General features: G+C 42.1%; 1 protein-coding gene across 1 annotated transcript in view; it reads left to right on the forward strand.

Annotated features, from left to right (window-relative positions):
• ndst1b (N-deacetylase/N-sulfotransferase (heparan glucosaminyl) 1b) overlaps positions 1-23,593 on the forward strand; it is a 46,462-nt gene extending 22,869 nt beyond the window's left edge. Inside the window, exons 2-15 of the mRNA XM_079668420.1 lie at positions 4,811-5,828; positions 7,752-8,234; positions 10,582-10,669; positions 11,042-11,196; positions 12,701-12,886; positions 14,000-14,128; positions 17,507-17,689; positions 18,104-18,200; positions 18,446-18,569; positions 19,373-19,547; positions 20,282-20,452; positions 20,992-21,101; positions 21,429-21,531; positions 21,663-23,593. Coding sequence (XP_079524546.1) covers positions 5,283-5,828; positions 7,752-8,234; positions 10,582-10,669; positions 11,042-11,196; positions 12,701-12,886; positions 14,000-14,128; positions 17,507-17,689; positions 18,104-18,200; positions 18,446-18,569; positions 19,373-19,547; positions 20,282-20,452; positions 20,992-21,101; positions 21,429-21,531; positions 21,663-21,782 — 2,670 coding nt within the window. The 5' untranslated portion in view covers positions 4,811-5,282 and the 3' untranslated portion in view covers positions 21,783-23,593. The remainder of the gene's footprint in view (positions 1-4,810; positions 5,829-7,751; positions 8,235-10,581; positions 10,670-11,041; positions 11,197-12,700; positions 12,887-13,999; positions 14,129-17,506; positions 17,690-18,103; positions 18,201-18,445; positions 18,570-19,372; positions 19,548-20,281; positions 20,453-20,991; positions 21,102-21,428; positions 21,532-21,662) is intronic.
• Positions 23,594-23,785: the final 192 nt, after the last annotated feature.

Consider the following 23,785-nt stretch of genomic DNA (forward strand, 5'->3'; position numbering starts at 1 on the left):
CTGTGGCTTTGAAGATGTAACCTCTTTAAGCAGGCGAGTCCCTGCTCCTCCTGGGTGCTTGTTTGTTGCTTTAGATGTGCTTCAAAAGAAATATGAAAAACTGTGCTTTTTGAAGTTTAATCTCTCGCCAGAAAGGGTAGGAGGCTGAATGCAAATACAGAAATTCGCTTTAGGTTTGCTTCTCGCTGCTTGTGGTGCAGAATTCTGCACAGTGGTCTTGTAGCTGTTTATTACGGGTGAGTAACTCATGCACCCTTTTTCCAACACAGCGAGGAGTAAAGATAACATCAAATTCTGATCACTCTCAATACAATGTTCAATCCCTCCCTTCATCACTCTATTGTGTCTCTTTTCTTAATCCCTTCAAGGCATCTCACACAGTAACAGAGGTGACTGCTTCAGCTGAATTTGAGTCTTAATAGATTTGGTTTGACTGCTTTCTGATGGTTTTGCCTGAATTTAGGGTGTTTTCTCAGATGCAAGCTGTTTTTAGCATTTTTTAAAGACATGACCAAAAGTTGACTCGACTGATTTGCGGTTTTGCGTTTGAGCCCTTTGTTTGCTGTGTGGCAAAGACTAGCAAGGATTTGGATTACAAGTTTCACATGTGGTGCCGTTTGCGGTGTCGAGATGAACAGGATTACCGATTGGGGATTACATTGGTGTCTTTTTGACCAATTCTTAACCTTGACCCATGTACAATTCAAACGGCCAGATCAAAGTTGTTTTTGTCCTTTGTGAAGCCTGAGTGTTTGCACAAAAGCTCACTAATATTTGCTCAGGAATAAAAGACGAACAAAACACACATGCTTTATAGAGGGACAATTTTGATTCTCTTAATGAGTCTCTCGGGTGTGTCCCCACTCTGATCGAGCCGCTGTGGTACATGCACTTTTATCCCCAGACAAAGACAGAAAAGTGACAACCACAGTCGCCTTTGGACGAGTGTCCCATGGATTACCGCCCTGCCTCTATTTCCTTCCATGCCTCTGAACACAACGTAACTCCACCGTTTCCACGGGAGCGTGTGGTTGCCAAGGCCTGTGGTGATTGAACACAGAGGGTCATCGTTTATTTCTGTCAGTCAGTGGCGAGGGGTCGGAGACAGGGGGAAGCGGGGGGGGGAGAAGGGGATACTGTTATGTCCTGAGGGGCTCTGAGGGTCCAGCTCTCCTCTTAAAAGTTTATTTGTCGAAGGGATCACCCACGGCTAGTCCGACCCTGGCCGAAAGTGTTAATGTACTAACACTCTTCACAAGCCCTGGGACACTTGGTCCTATACACACTTTAAAAGAAGTGCAACAGCAGTGTCAGGGAGGGGGAGGAGGGGGGCGGGGGGAAGAGTGGACAGGACGTGTGAGGCTGCATATGGCCAACCTTAGCGTTGTTTATCCAGGGAGTTGTTACAGCTGAGCCTCTGCTGCCCTGTTCCTCGTCGTCTCTCATTAATCTAGCCGTATGGTTCTGGCCTGCTTCCCATGATGTAGAGGGAGCAGGTTTTAGTGACCACCCACCCCGAGGAAAAGCACTAGTCTGTCCTCTCGGCCGTCACCTGCTATTGTTTATGCCGCCACTTCCTTCTGTCACCATCTTTCAGCTGCTATAAAATAACGAGGGGACTGATTTTAATTGATGTTTTCAAAGCCTCGAGATTTATGGTTGCCTTAGGGGTGAGTTTCCTGCTCCTTTCTCCCCCACCAATCAGTTTGTTTTCTCAAGGTTTGGTTGTCGATCATCTTGTCCTTTTAATCTGCTTTTGTCTCCCTTTTACACTCATATCCTCCTTTCACTTTGCTGTTCTTTTTTTTCTGTAATTGGTCGTTCTGCCGTCTCCATTTAGGGAAACTTTTAGTTCACGTGCAGAATTACATTGCTCTGTTCTTTCCATCTTTTGAGAATAAAAAAGGTTGGCTATCAGGTACGCATTAGTCTCCATCTGCCATCTGACGCTCTGTGGCAGACTGACACACTCTGGTCTCTACGCACCTTTCGGCTGCTCTTTACCTCAGAGATATGTCTGCTGGCTAACCTCATCAGCTAAACATGAAATATTCATGTTCTCTTTTCTTCCTCCTCTACACTTTTCATCAATTATTTTGGCGGAAGGATTACGGAGATGTTTGCGGTTGTATCTTGGCTTCTTCTAAGGTATACATAGCACAGGAAGTAGAAGACACATTAGGTGATATGGGTGTGCCGTGCAGACATTTAAGATCCATTAACCATTATTCTGTTTGGTCAGTGCTATATCCTCATCTCCATTATAGTCTAATGTAATGTATTCTCTATTTAGCTGACCCAATCTCAAAGCTGTAGCTTCACACTCCAGGCCTTGAGCTTTCCATCTATTTGCGTCGTCTCTGTCTCCCCCTCTCAGGCTTTCACACTCTCCCTTTGCCTTCCTTCTTTTGGTTGTAGCTCTCTGTGGCTCAGTCTGAAGGTCAACATTGGGAGGCGGTCATCACTGCTGCGAATTGGGCAAGAAGTGAGGTTTTCTGTGCCTCTGCGCTGTTTGTGTTGTGTCGGCATTCAATCTGCTCCCAAGCCTTGTCAACAGTGTCCTTAGAGTCAGGGCAGAGCTCATTGTCGCCCTTCAGACCGAGATAACATCCATTCAGATGAATCATTAACAGAAAATGACTTTAAGATGACCTTCTTTCTAAAGAGTGGAGCTGGATTTGTTTTAAATGATTGCATTTTTTGATAAAGTTATTTTTGCTATATCAATATAGAACACGTCTTATTGCGATCTGCACAAGGGCATCATGGTACGCATCAGGATGTGATAGTTTTACACCGTTCCAATGATGTACACGTGACGGTAGTCCGCCAAGAAATGCAGCAATGCACCAGTGAAGGAGATGGAAAAGGTGACCGATAGCAAGTTAAAAATGTAGGTTCAGAATCACAATTCTTTATTTGAAGTGTTTTTTCAAGTTTTGGTAAGACACAGTTAAAGTAAACACAAATATTGTTTGATTGTAGGAAAAATCCACAATGCACCTTTTCATTCAATTGTGTTTTGGTCTATTAGTTGAACAAAACAGGTAGCTTGGAAACATTTTAATAATATTGAGGTATATAGAGGCCAATTTATTTTTGAGAGGAATTTTTTTTTATGAGAAATTTTAAATTATTATTTTTGTATTGTTTGTTGCAAATAAAAGTCTTCTCTTCAAAAGACCTTGAACTGTTGTCGGGTGTTGTCTCCCCTGGCTTCTCTTCTGCTTCACTGTTTCTAGCAGCAGTCGCTTCCTGTGGCTAATCATACTTTGATATGCCATGACACGAACCCCGATACCCTTTAAAAGACAAACAAACAATGTACCGGGGGGATCTTCAAGAGACCAGGCCTGTTGGTTTTTGTCAGCTTGGCTGCGATACATTCTCTGAACGCCCACTGTTTTTTCACGGCCTCTCTTTACATTAGACTCTGCCTCCCTGCAAAGAAGAAACTTGGACACGACTCAGAGAAATGGAAGTGTGATTTCTTCCTCAGCTCTTGCAGGGACATCGAAGGCGTCCTGATAAGCTTAGCTGGAAGGCTGGAGGGGGCAGAACTACACGAGAGAATGCTGACCTTGATTACATCTAAGGGGACACTATATATTAGCTGAATTTAGTAGTACTCTGTTTATATGAATGATAAATTATTCAATCAAAGGAATATCTATAGGGAGTGTATGAAAGGATCTGAGCTTTATCTCCAATGAGGTCGTGAAAAATCAATCATTTATTGATTGCAAATCTATCAGATGGATGATTGCAGCTCCTAGGATTCACTGCACTGAGCGCAGTATGGCCACTTTTGTATTTTTAATGTTAGCCGCCTTTTAATCAAACCTCAGTTTATAGTGTTGCTAACAAACCCTTTGATGGCATTATCAAATCTATTTTATGTCTGATTTGTGTCAGATGAGTCTTGATGGGTTTGGTGGTCACAGTTTTAATGTCTTTGGGTTGAGAGGGTTGTGACTCTACTCTAATGTGGTATCTAGGGTTTTATAAAGGGTTCAATGTGTGCACCTCGGTAGCTCTCTGGCTTAATGGACAGAGCATTACCATGCAAAGGTAATGAAGCTCTGTCTCCTTTCACCACAAGCCCCTAAATGCAGAAATGATGTATTTGTAAGCTCACACTGTTTCCATGCTGCATCTTGTTCTTTCCTCACTCGGCTTGATGGAGATTGACTAAAAGGCTGGAGTATTATGGTAGGTCTGCAGAGTGGGTAGGGGTGTATATTGAGTGTGATAAGGGGTTTTCTCCCGGAGTAAAGGATCTTACTGTTGCTAGGTCTCTCTGTCACCGTCACCCACTCCTCTGCTCTTGGATTGCTTCCCTACCGAATGCTTGCTTTTCTCCTGCTCTCCATTCTCGGCTTGATACCGTTGAGGATTTGAGGGAAATAGAAGGCGAGTGTCCCCGCGGGTGATGGCTTCACCTGTATGCAGTCGCACATTCCTATCGGACTGAATCGGGAATTGGCTCGCCCTCAGGCTTTGTTGTCACTCACATTCTGCCTATCGATTGTGTGGAGGCTGCGTGAGCGAATGTTTTTTTTGTGTTTTGTTTGCGCACACAGGGGTTATGAGCGTGTGTGTGGGGGGAAATTGGCAGCTTTAACTGTGTAGGTGAATGCAGGGACTACTTTGGAAGTGAACTTTTAGAGCGTTGGCACTGGCAGTATACACACATCTCCCACACACAGCTAAACCCACACAACAACAGAAAGCAATATGTCGTTTGTTCTATAGAACTGTGCTTTAACATTTTGACATCATTTTCTTCTTTTTGTTGTTTCTTTTCTAGGTGATGAGATTCGATCCTGAGGGAATGCTGCTGCTGAGATGACCTGCATGACATTGCTTTTCTCAAGAGATCATTCTCCAATCAGAAGAGCGGGGGGAAATCTCACCAGGACATGGTTGGCAGGTTCACATGATGGACAGGTGATGGAGTCTTCCATCATCTTTCTCCACCGGTGATTTGTCCAGCCAGCCTTCCCTCTAAGGCGCAAGTGTTTACCAGCGGTCCAAGGCCCCCTATTTCTCTGCCATGGTGACATAAGCAGCGCTGCAATATGAGGGAGAGCCAAAGTGAGACCGTCTCATTTCTTTCTCCAGTAGCTGCTGCAGCTGCTCCCTTGACGCCGTTTGTGTTTAACTCAATAGAAAGACTGAGTTTGTTGTGAGGTACCCCTGCTTGCTGTTTTCTACCCTCACCGCGATAGACTGTCCCTGTGTTGCTGGGCTGGTGGGGCGGAGTGGTGTGGCGTGAGACGATGCTGGGATGCGTGACACGCCTCCGTCGGCTGGTCCGTCTCCTCCCTCTGCAGACCTCCCTCCTCCTCCTCTTCCTCTTCTGCACCGTCAGTGTCTTCATCTCTGCCTACTTCCTCTATGGCGTCAAGCGGGAGTTGGAGCCGTCGGGAGGGGGCGTGTCGGGGGCAGAGGGAGCCTCCGCCGACTCCGACGACCCCAGGGTCACTCCGTCGCGCCTACTTCCTCTGCGGGGCGTCCCGGGGGGTCCGGGGGCGGATCCTGGAGGGGCCAGGACAGATCCTGTGGTTCTGGTGTTTGTGGAAAGCCAGTATTCTCAACTGGGTCAGGAGATTGTGGCCATCTTGGAGTCTGGCCGCTTCAGGTACCGGACTGAAATCTCCCCCGGTAAAGGGGACATGCCCACACTGACGGACAAAGAGAGGGGGCGTTTCACTCTGGTGATTTATGAGAACATTCTCAAGTATGTTAACTTGGACGCCTGGAACCGAGAGCTGCTGGACAAGTACTGCGTGGAATATGGAGTGGGCATCATTGGCTTCTTCAAGGTTAGGACAACACCACACTCCCTCCCTCCCTCCCCCCTCCCCCCCTCCCCCCTCCCCCTCCCTCCTCTCACTGACACCTTCTGCCCTGTCCATCTGGCTCTAGCGTCTCTAAGGAGATTGGATTCACATGGTTGGAAAGACCTGCCTGGTCCATATCACTCTTTCTGATGTTCTATCTATTTCTTGTTTTCCTTTATTCTGCTATCTCGTCTACTTTACTCTTCTTGCCAAGTCTCTTGTTTTTTCTTCTTTGTTTTAGTTTCTCTAAAGCCTGCTTTCTCTGTACCTCGTCCTTCCTCTGTATCTCTCTCACTCTGTCTCTCCTCTCTCTCTCTGTTATCCCTAGCTGAGACTGTTTGCCTGAGGCCTATTTTCAGGTCTTATAGTTTTAATCACCATCTCTGAGCCATGGAAAGAATATAGATAGAGATATGGAGGAATAGATGGTGGTGCAGTGATGTAAGGCGGTGTAGGTGAAGGTTAGGAATGAGAGCCTGGTGGGATTTACCCGCTATTGGGAGAGGAGAAGTAGAGCGAGGGGGTGCATCCCAATGACCTGGAAACACAGCGCTGCTCTGCTATATTAACCCAAGAGATGACTGTATGCCCGATTTTAGGTTTTTACAAACATGTAGTGATTTGTGTTGCATTACCAAAATGCAAGATCTATCTTATCTTACATATATTGGGTCGCAATTCGTTTAAACCAAATTTTAGAACAAGAATTGATATCAAAAACATTTGTTTATGTGAAGTTTTTATATTAACTCTTACTGTGCGTTTTGCCCTCTTTAACTACTCAAAAACCATACTTAAAATACTTATAATCTTGGTACAGCACCTTTCCTAATTTTCTTAGACTTGCTTATAAACATAATTTTGAACTGATGACATGCTGCAGAAGTCCACTATCGACAAGTACTCTCTTTCAATAATAAAACATACATAGAGAAACAGATTAATTTATGCAAAAATACAGATAGCCCTTTATCCACAATACTAATTGAGTTGTATTTCTGTTATTGTTTGTTTTTTAACAGCAGTTTGTTAATAAGAGGGACACTTAGCATACGTAACATCTTTGTTAAGGATTACGTTATGTAAATGTCTTTCTCTGTGAATTGCGGACTGTGCTGTTTTTGGCAAACAAAAGGTATATTTAGTTAAATGAAGATGGGCTATAAAACACAACAAACATGAAACATTTTCTTGATAAAATGTTTTAAACATCATTTTCTCCAAGCCCAGTTTCTGGAAAGAAAGGCCAGCACTCCAAATGTATCTTCATATTGGGTTTAATTAAGGTCAGAAGAAAAGCAAAGGCAAAGATAAATAATTAAATTGGTTGATTTCACAATTGTAATATGAACACATACAGCAATGGGGTCAGTGGGGCCAAAAATGTAGATGAAAGAAACTCAGTGTCATGAAAACACTCATATCTTTTCAAATATTCACATATTTCTATCTGCCTCCAAATCCAATCTGTGTAGATGTTGACACCACACAATGCATGTCAACTTTATGATCCTCTTTCTGATGCCCACACGTGCATTCTGGTGACATTTTGAGGTAAGATAATAAGAGGAAGCCAGACTTAAGTATCTGTGGCTGTAGAGATGTGAGAGTATCTGAGAAAGGCGCATTATGAAGGAGACATTTCTATGAATAATCGCTGAACTCTAAATCTTTGAATGTTAGAGGACACAGCAGGAGGTTATTCATTTTAACTGCAATCTCTGGGCACAGCAGATTGAGCGTAGCAGGTAGAAGCTGCCTGATGCCTTCACGTTCCAATAGGCCTGACATTCCTTATTTCACACATGATTGGAGAAATTTGGGAATTATATCCAATACATTTCTGTCTTCATCACTGTGGTGTATGATGCATATGTTTCTCTCTCTTGTCTCTCCGTTGATCAGGCCAATGAAAACAGTCTGCTCAGTGCACAGCTGAAAGGCTTCCCCCTCTTCCTTCACTCCAACTTGGGTCTGAAGGACTGCACTGTCAACCCCAAGTCCCCCCTGCTCTTCATCACTCGATCCGGGCAGCCCCTGCCAGGTCCCCTCCCCGGGGATGACTGGACTGTTTTCCAGTCCAACCACTCAACATACGAGCCTGTGTTGCTGGCCAAGACCCAATCAGCTGAGAGCGTGGCATCAATGGGGCAGAACGCTGCTCTGCTCCCGTCTGTGGTGCAGGACCTGGGGCTCCATGACGGCATCCAGAGGGTCCTGTTCGGCAACAACTTGGTCTTCTGGTTGCACAAGCTGGTGTTCGTGGACGCTGTGGCCTTTCTGACGGGGAAGAGGCTCTCGTTGTCCCTGGAGCGCTACGTCATGGTGGATATAGACGACATCTTTGTGGGCAAAGAAGGCACACGCATGAAGGTGCCTGATGTGAAGGTGAGTTGCTGCATGAGTGTTGAAAACTTTATCAGAATTGTAACTGAACCCACTAATGTATTCATAAACCAGTGTTTTTTAAACCGCTCTTTGCTCAAATATAAGATTGCCTCACACATAGCCTGTGCCACCCTCTGCCAGTCAAACAGAAACCTCGTCTCCTCGCTCCTGCCTTTTCAATGCATTCGTCCCAGTAGGCCGCTCAAAGCTGACAGGCCCCACTGCTCACACTGTCACAGAAGCTCCACAGCGATGAATATTTCAGGGGGCCCAGGGACATACAAAGAATGTTGAAAAGCTCCTTGCTTGTGTCCCCTCAGAGCAGAACAGCCTGATCACATGTGGAGGCAGAGGGTGTAAGACGAAAATATGTAACTCGCATCAAGACTCCTCACTGGCAGCGCAACAGCGAGCTTTTAGGAACGAATCACACAATGACAAGACCGGAGAAATCTGTGAGTGTGAGAGAGGGTGTGTGCTGGGAATTTCATCCAGCATGGAGATCAAATGAAACAAACACCCGAATCAGAGGAAGGATAAATATCAAACAGAATGGAGGAGAGGAGTGAGGCAACAGGGAGTGGATGTTGTTGGATGTTTACCGAAAGAAACTTGCCGAATGAAATACAGTGGGGCAAAAAAGTATTTAGTCAGCCACCAATTGTGCAAGTTCTCCCATTTTAAAAGATGAGAGAGGCCTGTAATTTTCATCCTAGGTACACTTCAACTATGAGAGACAGAATGGGGGGAAAGAATCCAGGAAATCACATTGTCTGATTTTTAAAGAATTAATTGGTAAATTCCTCGGTAAAATAAGTATTTGGTCACCTACAAACAAACAAGATTTCTGGCTCTCACAGACCTGTAACTTCTTCTTTAAGAGCCTCCTCTGTCCTCCACTTGTTAACTGTATTAATGGCACCTGTTTGAACTCGTTATCAGTATAAAAGACACCTGTCCACAACCTCAAACAGTCACACTCCAAACTCCACTATGGCCAAGACCAAAGAGCTGTCAAAGGACACCAGAAACAAAATTGTAGACCTGCACCAGGCTGGGAAGACTGAATCTGCAATAGGTAAGCAGCTTGGTGTGAAGAAATCAACTGTGGGAGCAATTATTAGAAAATGGAAGACACACAAGACCACTGATAATCTCCCTCGATCTGGGGCTCCACGCAAGATCTCACCCCGTGGGGTCAAAATGATCACAAGAACGGTGAGCAACAATCCCAGAACCACACGGGGGGACCTAGCCAATGACCTGCAGAGAGCTGGGACCAAAGTAACAAAGGCTACCATCAGTAACACACTACGCCGCCAGGGACTCAAATCCTGCAGTGCCAGACGTGTCCCCCTGCTTAAGCCAGTACATGTCCAGGCCCGTCTGAAGTTTGCTAGAGAGCATTTAGATGATCCAGAAGAGGATTGGGAGAATGTCATATGATCAGATGAAACCAAAATAGATCTTTTGGTAAAAACTCAACTAGACGTGTTTGGAGGAGAAAGAATGCTGAGTTGCATCCAAAGAACACCATACCTACTGTGAAACACGGGGGTGGAAACATCATGCTTTGGGGCTGTTTTTCTGCAAAGGGACCAGGACGACTGATCCGTGTAAAGGAAAGAATGGATGGGGCCATGTATCGTGAGATTTTGAGTGACAACCTCCTTCCATCAGCAAGGGCATTGAAGATGAAACGTGGCTGGGTCTTTCAGCATGACAATGATCCCAAACACACCGCCCGGGCAACGAAGGAGTGGCTTCGTAAGAAGCATTTCAAGGTCCTGGAGTGGCCTAGCCAGTCTCCAGATCTCAACCCCATAGAAAATCTTTGGAGGGAGTTGAAAATCCGTGTTGCCCAGCAACAGCTCCAAAGCATCACTGCTCTAGAGGAGATCTGCATGGAGGAATGGGCCAAAATACCAGCAACAGTGTGTGAAAACCTTGTGAAGACTTACAGAAAACGTTTGACCTCTGTCATTGCCAACAAAGGATATATAACAAAGTATTGAGATGAACTTTTGTTATTGACCAAATACTTATTTTCCACCATAATTTGCAAATAAATTCTTTAAAAATCAGAAAATGTGATTTTCTGGATTTTTTTTTTTCTCATTTTGTCTCTCATAGTTGAGGTATACCTAGGATGAAAATTACAGGCCTCTCTCAACTTTTTAAGTGGGAGAACTTGCACAATTGGTAGCTGACTAAATACTTTTTTGCCCCACTGTATGTATGTGGGCACACATGCGCTTCGGTGTTCACGAATCCTCATTAATGCATTCGTGCACCAGTATGAGCGCAACGTGGTTTGACTCACGCTCCTTTCCTCCCACCGTTTCAGGCCCTGCTGGAGACTCAAAGGGAGCTGCGCACCCATGTGCCCAACTTCACCTTCAATCTGGGCTACTCAGGAAAATTCTTTCACGCTGGTAAGATGCTGCCTGTGAAGAAAAACCTTTGCTGCTGTTAAATCAAGCCGAGATAAGATCATACTGTAAATGTAAAAAGATAAAATGTCTGTGTTTCGATTCACATTATTCAATTTTCTCTACTTCTCTTCTTTCCTTCATGCCCTAACTTTATTTTGGTGCCGTTATTCCCCTTACATGCTTCTGTGCTTCAATTTAATATTTGATCTTCTTCTCTTGCCCCTCACACTTTCATTTCCTCCCTGACCCCACTTCACCTCCTCCTCTTCTTTGTCCATGTCCATTTTTATCTCTTTTTCCATTTCCTTTTCACCCCTCACCCTTTGCTCTTTTGTTAACCTCCCTTCTTTCCACCCTCTCTTTTATGACCAGGGTCTGATGAGGAGGACCTGGGAGACGACCTGCTGCTTTCCTACGTGAAGGAGTTCTGGTGGTTTCCTCACATGTGGAGCCACATGCAGCCCCATCTTTTCCACAACCAGTCCGTTTTGGCTGAACAGATGTTGCTCAACAAGAAATTTGCCATGGTGAGTCACAAGGGGGGAAGGTCAGATCACAGCTCTGGGTGAGCACTGAGTTGTTCTTGCTTATCATGTCTTCTGTGTTCAAATAGGCAAGGTGTTAATTATTTTCTAAGGTTGTAATCTTAAGATTTAAATCCAGGTTGAATACCTTGGGTTATTGAAGTAACCGCAAGTGTGGTTTAGGACAACAACACTTTGTGAAAGAACAACCAGTGTTACTGTTAGCAGTGCAGTCATAAAAATTAATTATTATTTTTTAAATCCCAGTCAAAAATATCAGTCAATATTTGCAACTGCCATTAGATTTCATGCTACACACATGTCCAAAAGACAGGACACAGTGGGGTTTGTTAGCTGGCTCAGTCAGACTGGAGATGTGTCTGCCCTAAATTTCACAGCTCTCTGTGAAGGCTCCTTCATGTTCACTTAGTCCCGTGAAAACATACAAAATATATGCTGACAGTGAAAGGAAGAACAATTACATTGGCATTTTTTTCCATCCCGTTTCGTCCTTTAAACACATGAAACGTTAGGCATCAGCAGTAGGAGGTAACTTAATAAGGTCTGATGTAGGGCTGCTCGATTATGGCAAAAATCATAATCTCGATTATTTGGGTCAATAATTGTAATCGCGATTATTAAATGCGATTATTCATTGACTTTGAAAACATCCATTTATTGTACTTTAAAACAAATACAAATAATTTGAACTTTTTAGCTGTTGAATTATACGTTCAGGGTAATCAACTGAAAAAACAATATAAAATAAATTATACATTCATGTCTACATACATTTTTAATAAATAATATCAAAAATAATAAATACCAATAAACAAGATCAACGAACATGTTGCAGTACACTGTCACATCCTGAAAACTCCTTAACATTGTTTTTTTGGTAAAACATATTCAACATATTCCACTGGGTCAATAATTGATATCACGATTATTAAAAACGATTATCCATTTACTTTGAAAACATGAACAAAAAAACATTTGAACAGTATGTTTTTAAGAGTTGATTACCCTGAACTTTAAGCATAATTCAAAAAAAAAAAAAAAAAAAAAAAAGTCATAAAAAAATAATCGTTTTATTTCAATTACGTTGTTTTCGTAATCGTTGCAAGCCATAATCGTAATCGCGATTAAAATATGATTAATTGAGCAGCCCTAGTCTGATGTGAATTAAAGAGAGCTAAAAGTAGACTATATCATGAATTTGGGCTGCATTGCAAAGAAGCCTAATTTTCCTGAATACCTCATGTTTATGTAGACAATCTGAACCCAGCGGGGGAGTGGCCTTTACAAATTAAACTACAAAATTGTGATAATGAATGAATGTTAAAAAAACATGTTGACTATAAAACGTTTAAAAAATGTGGTTTTAATTTTATAAAGAATCCGTTTGAGCCCTAATATCTTGGGAACATTACAGGTAGAATTTTTATTTTTTATTATTTGCTCTTCTCTCTGACTCCTAATTCTCTCATGTATTTCCCTCTTCCAGGAGCATGGGATCCCCACCAACATGGGTTATGCGGTGGCGCCCCACCACTCTGGCGTCTACCCTGTTCATTTGCAGCTGTACGACGCCTGGAAGAAGGTGTGGGGCATCAAGGTGACCAGCACGGAGGAATACCCCCACCTGAAGCCCGCTCGCTTCCGCAGAGGTTTCATCCACAGCGGCATTAGCGTAAGAACATTTTTCATACACACCGCATCCATAAGGCCTCATTATCTCGTTACCTCTGGCCGATGCTTCCCCTCCACTTGACTTCTCAACATCCATTACCTTGAGCTAATACTCTCTTTCAGGATTCTCTTTCTCCATCTACATATGCTATCCTTCATTCATTAATTATCTCTCCATCTCCACCTCCTCCAGTTCTTTTGTACTTATTCTCGCCAGCAGCTACTCTCCATCCCGCATTTGTCCATCATCCAACTTTCCTCTCCGCCTCTGCTTTCTTAAGTCTCGTCCCCCAAGATACCGAGCAGAGTCTTATTTTCATTTACGGCGCATATCACTGAGGCAACAGAAGTCCTGAGAACGGCAATCGTCTCATTAGTCTTGCTATGAGATGATAGTGTAGTGAAGTGAGTCGGTGTTGCATGAGACACCTGTCGGAGCAGCGCTGCCCCGCAGGCTTCAGTGCCATAACGAAGACGGACATCTTTGGCAACAGCCTAGCAAGTGTCTGCACACAACCAATCACTGAAATGTCAACACTCCTAAAAAAAACTCCACTCTATTCAACTTCACAGCGCTAGCCGGTGCTGAATAAAATAAGTTATGAGTGCCGAATTAAAGTCGAAGAGATTACATTCAAGAGGTTTCAAAGAAGAAGAAGAAAAATGTTATCTATTCTTTCCTGGTTTGACCTTCAGCGCTGATAGGAAAGCCTGCAGCCTCAGTCCAGTTTCTTTGTAGTGTTGGCATTCAGTCAGCCTGTGTGGTCTCGGAGCTTTACTCGCGTCCTTCAGATAACGCCGTCTGAATGGACAGTCCCCACTGCTTACTGATGATTGATATTCACCTCCCCAGACACTCCAAACTGTAAACGCATTTCCATGAATTTCCATATAGACTCACAGTGAATAAGAGGTTTGCTTTGGCTAGATGAGCTGCATAATATGAATGTTATTGAGAGCAAACAATGTGTGTGGTAACCGCCTGGAGTACTGACGGCGCCACTCTCAGCGGAGGGCTGATGGTGTGTGTTTATTTGTTTGAATGAACTTCTTTTTGATTTCTTTTGGATCCGTGTTGTTTTTTGTTGTAACTTTGTGTTTGTTTGAATTACAGGTGCTGCCCAGGCAGACGTGTGGTCTTTTCACACACACCATCTTCTATAAAGACTACCCAGGCAGCCCGAACGAACTGGACAAGCTCATCAATGGAGGAGAGCTCTTCCTCACTGTTTTACTGAACCCTGTGAGTGAAATTCACATCCACACAGCACAGCTTTTGTCTTGCACGCTTGGAAACCCATTACACTGCTGGTGTGAATTGAAATATAAACGAGGGACGGGACAATGACTAGTCAGTGACTCACACAGTGATGTCTGCGTCGTGCTCTCTGTTTCTACCCTCCTATGAAAGCCTCTTTTATCTAGCGCCACATTCATCAGCATGTTTTGTTTTCCGATGATCAAAAAAGGTTACTGCACATGCATATTAGAACTCTCCTCAAATATAACCTATTGCACTTTTTAGCTTACAAAAAGTAATGATAATAATACATCTGAATCCATATGAATAATTAACTAAAAAAGGATTAAAGCTGAAACGTTATGTTCAGCAATTGGACATAAAAATGTAATTTGAAAATACAATACAAATGCTGTCCCACATATGAGACAGGGTTCGACACACATTACTCACAGCAAAAATGACCAAATGTCTTCAGACCTTTAGCCTCACACTTCCGGTGCCTCTTCAATGTCAGAATGTTTAACACATTCCAAAAATATCTCCCAAATGTTGACCAGCTCCGAAGCTTTCATCCTCACGATATATGTTTGCTTTTCAAGAACCAGGCTCTCTGTTTAATGTTTTACCAATCGGCCAAGCAATGGGCAACTTGCATTCCCACAAAACTTTTAATACTTTTAGAAATACCATATAAATGTTATCCTGTATAGTCTGTAGTTCTATTCCTCTTTTGAGGCTGACCTTTTTTTAAATGTTTTTTCCCATGTATCCATTTCTCCACAACATTTGGTGCATATGTTTAAGCCTGAAAGGGAAGCATTCATCCTTGTTTTCAGTGGCTTTCAAGGGATACTGCCCCATTTTGAAGGATAAATCCACAATTTCCATAAAACCATAACCAGGCGCTCATATGAACATTGCAACAGTTTTTGATTGCTGTAAATATTCCTCTTGTTTATACACTGAACAAAAATATAAACGCAACACTTTTGTTTTTGCTCCCATTTTTCATGAGATGAACTCAAAGATCTAAAACATTTTCTACGTACACAAAATAACCATTTCTCTCAAATATTGTTGGCAAATCTGAAAAAATCTGTGATAGTGAGCACTTCTCCTTTGCCGAGATAATCCATCCCACCTCACAGGTGTGGCATATCAAGATGCTGATTAGACAGCATGATTATTGCACAGGTGTGCCTTAGGCTGGCCATAATAAAAGGCCACTCTGAAACGTGCATTTTTGCTTTATTGGGGGGGTCCGAAAACCAGTCAGTATCTGGTGTGAGGGTTAGGATTAGGGTTAGGGTTAGGGTAATGTTGTGAATCGAGTGGCCCATGGTGGTGGTGGGGTTATGGTATGGGCAGGCATATGGTACGGACGACGAACACAGGCCACTCGATTCACAACATTACCCTAACCCAGGGGTCGGCAACCCGCTGCCCACGGGCCGCATTCGGCCCTTTAAGCCCTCTGCTCTGGCTCCCTTGAGCTTAGACAAAAATAAGAAGGAAATAAAATAAAAGTATTTGTAGGACTATTTATATTTTGTTGCATGGTTGAAAATGTTTCGTATCTTGTATTTTGAGGTGATACTGTGACACATAAATAAAAAACAAAACGGTTTTAATTAGGTCAACTAAAATATGCGTCACATCCTGCTACGGTCCCGCGCGAGCGCCTTTTCCTGCGGGTGAATAACCTGACCCCCGGCTCGATGAGCGAACTATGGATAAATCAAAGAAAAGTACCGGAGGAACACAGGAATTAAATTCTGTGTGGACAGAGTTATATGCTTTCACAGCAAACGATGCTGGTTTACCGGTATGTTTGATATGTAGAGAGAAGTTGTCAACGGTGCTGCAGCCTTTACGTATCGAGGAACAACAAGGGAGAGGAAGACAGCTGACAATCTTAAGTCATAATTCAATGGGGTATGTAATTTATTTCAGAAAACACTTTTTGTTATATTCCATGGAATGCTCTTAACGTCCCGATAGCACTGAATATATTAAATGCTTTGACAATAAATACATACACAAATTAATCTCTGGACGCCGTAGCGCTGTAAAAAGCACGACCAATCATTTTAGCCGGCCCGGCTAAAATGATTGGATGGCCTACCTGCCTGTCAGCCTTCCATCTGTGCACAAACTTATCTCGTGGTCTCATTGATAATGCGCGTTCGTTTGTGTTGGAGGAGGGGCTCTGTAAGGAAGTCTGAAGGAAAAGGCATATATATATGTTTTATTTATTTCAAAGTGGGCCCATTTTAATTTAAAAAAAAATGTCCTTCAAATGTGTAGAGGACTCCCCAAGTGCTGTGTTTAATTTATTTTAAAGTAGGCCTGTGTATTCTTTTTAATTCTCCTTATAGGAGTTCTTTGTTTCTTATTAGAGGTTAACAGTTTTATATAATGTAATAAATAGCCTAATACATGCAAAAAAACTGTAGTTTTTGTCTGATATAACAATAAATACAACTTTATTAGCTATCAAGCTATGAAATATGTTTTGCGGCTCCAGACAAAAAAATATTTTGGAAAAAGGAGCAAAATGGCTCTTTTGGTCAAAAAGGTTGCAGACCCCTGCCCTAACCCTAACCCTAACAATAATCCTAACCCTCTCACCAGATACTGACTGGTTTTCGGACCCCCCCAATAAAGCAAAAATGCACGTTTCAGAGTGGCCTTTTATTATGGCCAGCCTAAGGCACACCTGTGCAATAATCATGCTGTCTAATCAGCATCTTGATATGCCACACCTGTGAGGTGGGATGGATTATCTCGGCAAAGGAGAAGTGCTCACTATCACAGATTTTTTCAGATTTGTGAACAATATTTGAGAGAAATGGTTATTTTGTGTATGTAGAAAATGTTTTAGATCTTTGAGTTCATCTCATGAAAAATGGGAGCAAAAACAAAAGTGTTGTGTTTGTATTTTTTTTCAGTGTACTTGCACTAAAGAGATTAGTTTCTGAAGTAATTAAAGGATCTGTGAGGTTTGACATTTTGGCGGTTGACAAAGCCATTCATCAACTGTTTCAACGCCAACTAAATATCATTACTGCTTATTTATTTATTTATTTATTTTTGACAGGATATTCTTATTGAGTCCTGGCCATAATGGCAGTCTCACATGAAATACAAAAAAATAGACTTCAAATAAAACAACAAACAACATAATACATTTCACATATAGGAAAGAGATTTGAACAAACAGCAAATTACTTCAAACACTAGATTAGCAGTTCAGTAACAGGATAGGGACAGGACATTCAGTGTTTAAATAATATACACAGTTCCTACCACCTAAACCAAACTGAGTTAACTTTCCTCCTTCTAAATATTATTCTGCGTGTTCCTTCCCATTCACAGATTAGTATCTTCATGACCCATCTGTCAAACTACGGGAACGATCGGCTCGGCCTGTACACCTTTAAGAGCCTGGTGATGTTCCTCCAGACGTGGACCAACCTGAAGATGCAGACCCTGCCCCCCATCCAGCTGGCCCAGAAGTACTTCAGCCTGTTCCCCTCCGAGAGGGATCCACTCTGGCAGGTGAGGAAGATTTTTGACATGTGAAATTAGCATATAGTAGTCATTCTTTACAGATGTCAGTAATGGAATGATGCAATAACAGAAAAGTAAGGCAGACAACTGCATTGTACAAAACACATTGCATCCCTTAAAATATGACGTCAAGCAGTAATAGCTTAAATGCTTCTCACTGCGTCCAATATGCAGAAACAGGGTGTGTATGTCTTAAGCAACGAGTAATACAATGATTTATTGATGTATGGAGAGCTCTGTTGTTACCCATCTGAACATATTTTACTTAATAAATCTCCTTTGTTAGATCCAGACGAACCTAAACTTGCGTTATTTTGTCTCGTTAAATGTATGTATTTGTTGTATGAATTCTGTCAGAACCACACCTAAAACAAAGGAATGTTTATCTTTTCGTGGCTACAGGATCCCTGTGAGGACAAAAGGCACAAGGACATCTGGTCCAAAGAGAAAACATGTGACCGCTTCCCCAAACTGCTCGTCATCGGGCCTCAGAAGACAGGTGAGACACAGTGCTTCAGCACCCCCTACAGGAAGAGTTGTGAATCATTAGATCTGAAGTTCATCACTCAGTTCAAAGCAGAAGTTGAGTCATGTTCTAAGTGGGTTGAATTAGGTTTTGATATGTCTTTGAAAATCAAAGGGAATGGCACTAGATTGTGATTTGTTTTCAGGGTGTTACAGGATACACACTCCCTTTTGCTATTTTCTTTCATCTTTTCTACGTGGCTTTTTCCCGCCTCTCAGGGACGACAGCTCTCTACTTGTTTCTTGGCATGCACCCGGACCTGACCAGTAACTATCCAAGCAAGGAGACCTTTGAGGAGATCCAGTTCTTCAATGGGCACAACTACCACAGAGGCATTGACTGGTAGGAAACAACACACACTCTCCTCAGTGTTTTATAACAGGGCTGTGCTGGGCAGCATCTACCAACCACATTTAACATTGCATCTAATTTCTAGGAATCATGTTTTTTCAAGATTTTATGTGTACTGTTTCCAAGTTTTGGTTGCTAAATTGACGGTTAATTTTATATTTCTTTCCTACACAAGTTTTTTTTCAACCACAGACATGTCGTGACTTGAGGGAGTAAAACTTCTGAATCTCAAATATTTCCTTTCCATATCAATTAGTATAAATTAGGGTAAAATATTGTCAAAAGCATTTGTCAAATAAGCCGTGTTCTTACTTTCTCATTACATTCCATGATCTGTTAAATGCAAATTAAATCAAGAATCAAAATGCAAATGAGGCTAGGTCCCAACAGAACAACAGATACACTCATTAGATAAATCCCTAAGATCAAGCCAAGCAACGAAAATGAACGCCTATTTAGTTAGATATGTAATTCAGTGTTTTAAATGTGCCTGTAGGTTTAATTGATTTGAACCCTGCATCAATGAGAAGCTTCATGCATCAAAACACAAAGAGCACAACAACACTTTCTTGGCCGGCTTGATATTTATCTGAGCAGGCTGCCCAAATACTAACATTCTACTTGCTGCTAGATGTTTGTGTTCTTTGTGTGCGAGGTGACACACTGTTGCACATGGCCGATCGTCCACACAGCACACAGAGAAACTATCCTTATCTACGGAGAGTACGTTTGACCAGATCAACTCCGGCTGCTTGTAATACTTTGTATGTTTGTGTTTGCTGTGTGTTATCCAGGTACATGGAGTACTTCCCTCTGCCCTCCAACACTAGTTCAGACTACTACTTTGAGAAGAGTGCCAACTACTTTGACTCGGAGGTGGCTGCTCAAAGGGCCGCAGCTCTCCTGCCCAAAGCCAAGATCATCACCATCCTCATCAACCCGGCGGACAGAGCTTACTCTTGGTACCAGGTCAGTCAAAGGAAACCCTGAACAAGACTAATAACTCTTAACCAGGAGCTGTTTCAGGGCGTTTTTTGCTTTTGTCACATTTGACTTACTTTCTGCCATATTTAAGTCCTGACTGCAATGGAAACAGCCTAATCCTAATGAGAAAAAGAGCCAACTCAAACATGTCTTTAATGCAGTATAAAACAATTATAATCCCATAAATCAGAAAAAAAGAAAGACTTGCAAGTAGAATTTCAGTTCATTTCACAAAAATGGGTGGGGGACTGGAATCCACGAATACAAAGAATGTCTAAGTGCCCACAAGTGTTACCAAAATAAAATAGGAGTTTAATTTGCTATACATACTTCAATGAATGTCAATCATTTTTTTCTCATGAATGTTGATTTTTGACTGTTATGGTCTCAGCTGTGTCATTTCGGCCCCCAAGTTGCCCTGAGGAGCCCACATTTACTTCACAGGTTCTGTTCACTGCCAACTTTTTAAATGAGACACATAGGATAAGGGGATCTTGATGAATTATTACTTTTTTTTTAAAGCTTAGATTTGTTTAATTATTTCTGATTTACAGTTTCTGGCTAACTTGTAAACCCCCTTGCAGGTTGTGGTGTTCAGAGGGTTAACTCTTTTTAATGCACTTTGAAAACTGCTGTGTTCATTTCTGCATGATCACCATTGTAATATTATTATGAATTTATTCAAGACTCATCCTCCTTCCTTCTCTGTATACCCTCAGCACCAAAGAGCCCACGATGACCCGGTGGCGTTGAAATACTCCTTCCGCGACGTCATCACCGCAAGCCACGAGTCTCCAGTCAAACTACGGGTCCTGCAGAATCGCTGTCTGGTGCCAGGCTGGTACGCCATCCACCTGGAGCGCTGGCTCAACCACTACCACTCCAGCCAGGTACTGAGGGAGTATTCCTGCTCATGGTGGTGTGCAATATGCAGTGAACAGCCAAGCTAGCTCAGATCTGGGTGTGAAACCTTTTGCCTTTGTCTGTGTAAATCATACAGACACTTTATGGGTGGCTGGAAGGTATCTTTTTCCAGAATGGTTTTGGGTGAAGGTGTTTTTATCTCTTTTGCTCAGTCCTTACAGGCAGTGTGTTAAATCCACTTGACCATAAGAGAAGAAGTCTGCCCTTTAGGGACAGTTTGAATAAAAACAAAGCTATTGTTGCCTCAAATTGACCAAATCTATGATACCCTGACATGTGGTCTTTATTTCTTAAGAAAGATGTGATCATTTATCTATTAAAAAAGTATCTATTTCAGGCATCAGGCAGACAGTGTGGTCACAAATAAATGTGTGTTTTTCAAATTGGTCCATTTGCATTGGATTGGGTACTTGGATAAGGGTGAGAGGTTGTTTCACAGTGGTTCACATACAAGACTGTCCTGCAACCCATCTGACATTTGGCGCTGTTTGTGTTTCTCCCCCAGTTGTTAGTCTTGGATGGGCAGATGCTGAAGACTGAGCCCGCTTCAATCATGGATAAAATCCAGAAGTATCTGTCCCTGGTCAACGTCATCAACTACCACAAGATCCTAGCGTGAGTAGATGCTTCACTTTAACAGCATGTTTTAAAAATTAATTTATAATTACATTGATTAATAGCTCTCTACTTCAACTGACATTAGTAGTATTCTGTCTGCTTTGCTTTAGTTTCAAAACTTCAGCAAATCAAATAAGGCCAATATGTAAAAAAATATTTTCTTTCTGGCAGGAATAGTTTTGTTGTACAAACCACCATCTGTTGCAAGGATTTTCTTTCCATTTTTAAAACTTAGAAATGTTGTGTTTCATAATTGTAGATTTAAACTCTAAATGAAGTATTCTGTAGTTCACAACACATTCATTATACATCTCATATGTACAGGTTCGACCCTAAGAAAGGATTCTGGTGTCAGCTGCTGGAGGGAGGGAAGACCAAATGTTTAGGAAAGAGTAAAGGTCGCAGGTACCCTGACATGGACCATGAGGTACGATCGTTTGCAAAAACCTATGCTCTAAGAAATACACTGTACTGTTAATGTAACCTTACATTTTCATAATTCTTGATCATAAATGTAAATATGTATCCTAATCATTGACCTCCTTGTGTCTCCCTCAGTCCCAGGGCTTCCTCAGGGAGTACTATAGGGATCACAACATTGAGCTGTCCAAGCTGCTCTACAGGATGGGTCAGCCGCTGCCCAGCTGGCTCCGAGAAGAGCTGGTCCACACCAGGTAGCAGCCCCCCAGGGGGAGACCACAGCTCCACACTGAACTCCACCCTGCCAAAGGGACTCTGGTCAAGTGGCCTGCAATGTTGAAGATCCCCAAATAGTTTTGAAAGAGTCTGAAATATGTCAAAATGTAAGGATGGGATGCCCAACCAGAACTCAAATCTTAACTGTGATCTTCCCAAGTGGATGATGAGCAGAAAGAGAGCGTTGTTGCTTTGCGCAGCTGATGGCGCTCCTCTCTCCCCGGGCATCGAGAAGCTGTTGCTCCCCTGCAGGACACACCAGGAGCATGGACACCTGAAAGATGGCCACCGCCGTGTCCTGCAGAAGAAGGAAAGGCTCAGCGATGTACAGGAGGGACCTTCAATGTTTGATAATCACATCCCTGCTCTACTCAAACCTCTTCTTCGCATGAAAATCAAAGAAAGGAGAAAGATACTGCTGGAAGAGATGAACACAAAATCACCCTTGTCTCCAGCTATGAGTTTTGGTGTGTTTGGATTAAAACAGGCAACATAACATTGACTTTAATAGTTGACAGCCTGACCGACAGAGAGACATTGATTCCAAATGCCTTTGACATAAGTAAGTGTTTGTTTGAGAGGAGAACGGGACATCTGGAGTCTTGACTCAGGCTGCATGTTGTAGCCTTACTCAATAGGCCTTGGTAGAATCTAGTTATTGCATTTACAAGTGCCAGGACGGATCAGAATATCACCACATGGACGATTGGGGGTTATTTTTCTTTGCAACGTTTTTTTTTTTTCATTTCATTTCTCAGATTTTATTTTAACATTTCTACAATGCTGACTGCAATGCATTATTATAGAATGTACCAAAACTAAATCTTAGCTCAGTTCTCTCATAAGGACAGATCTACAGAAGACTGGTTTGTTAAACTGTTCGGCCTTTTGTAGTCAGTTCCATGACCGTTAAATTGGCTCAAGCAGGAACTGTTTAGATGTTGAAAGCACAATATTTAAGGAACATGGATTCTAAACATACAGGTTAATGGAAAGCACATTTATAAAAAGGATTCTCCTACAACATGTGAAGAAGATCATAAGCTAGCTACTGTATGTTTAATAACACTCTGGTCAGATAGTGTACAGAACAAGGTTGTGCATTTCAAATCCTTTTTCAGCATTTGATACTTTTAATTTGTATTTTACGTCAGAACTGTATATTTTGTCTTTATATTTTGTTTCATTTCATTTATTAGATGAGTTTTTAAGATTGGGGGAAAGAAGCTGTCTCTGGGAAAAGTTGCCAGGCGAACCAACAGTATGCCCAGTGAGACCATACAGACGTTTGGTTGTCGATCGAGGTGTTACCACTGCAACTAGATGTCAAGCATAGATAACAAAAAGCTGCTCTTATTGCAATAGTTTTGTACAATGTTCTGATGTAATAACGCACATGGTGGTCCTTTATTTCCTGACTTTGTAATGTACATAGTATACGCAACCTTCAGTAGACCTAAATTATTGAATGTGTTTGGGTTTACACTCTCCATCAGCCCATTCCCATTGTGTGAAATGTCAGTGCTGTACTGAGGGGAGTTTGGATGACGTCATCATGCGGAGGTGTGTCGCTAAGATTGTTTCCTCTCATTCCTCTCACTGCCAACCGTTGTACACAGGTACTGAGTCTCTCCATATAAAGTATTACGTGATAACACATAACAGCAATGATGGTACTAATCTCCTGGACTGTATGATAAAGATTTGTAATTGTTGTCAATAATTTTTACAGTGTAACTAATATTGTCGGTGCTTTTTAATTTGCAAATAAAACACCACTGTATTTTTCAATATATGCTATATACTTTGCTCTCTTTTTTTCAGTTGAATTTCTGTCTGTTCATTAATATTTTCTCAATATAATTTAGTGAAGGATGACTTTAAATTCAACTCAACTAGGATAATGGTTGTTGCTTTTGTGCAGAGATTTCTTGAAGATTGGTTTGTCTTTTGGTTTCACTTTATTGTTTTTTTTTTATTTCTCT

Source organism: Notothenia rossii (genome assembly GCF_949606895.1).
Source record: "Notothenia rossii genome assembly, chromosome: 3".
NCBI classification, from domain to species: domain Eukaryota; kingdom Metazoa; phylum Chordata; class Actinopteri; order Perciformes; family Nototheniidae; genus Notothenia; species Notothenia rossii.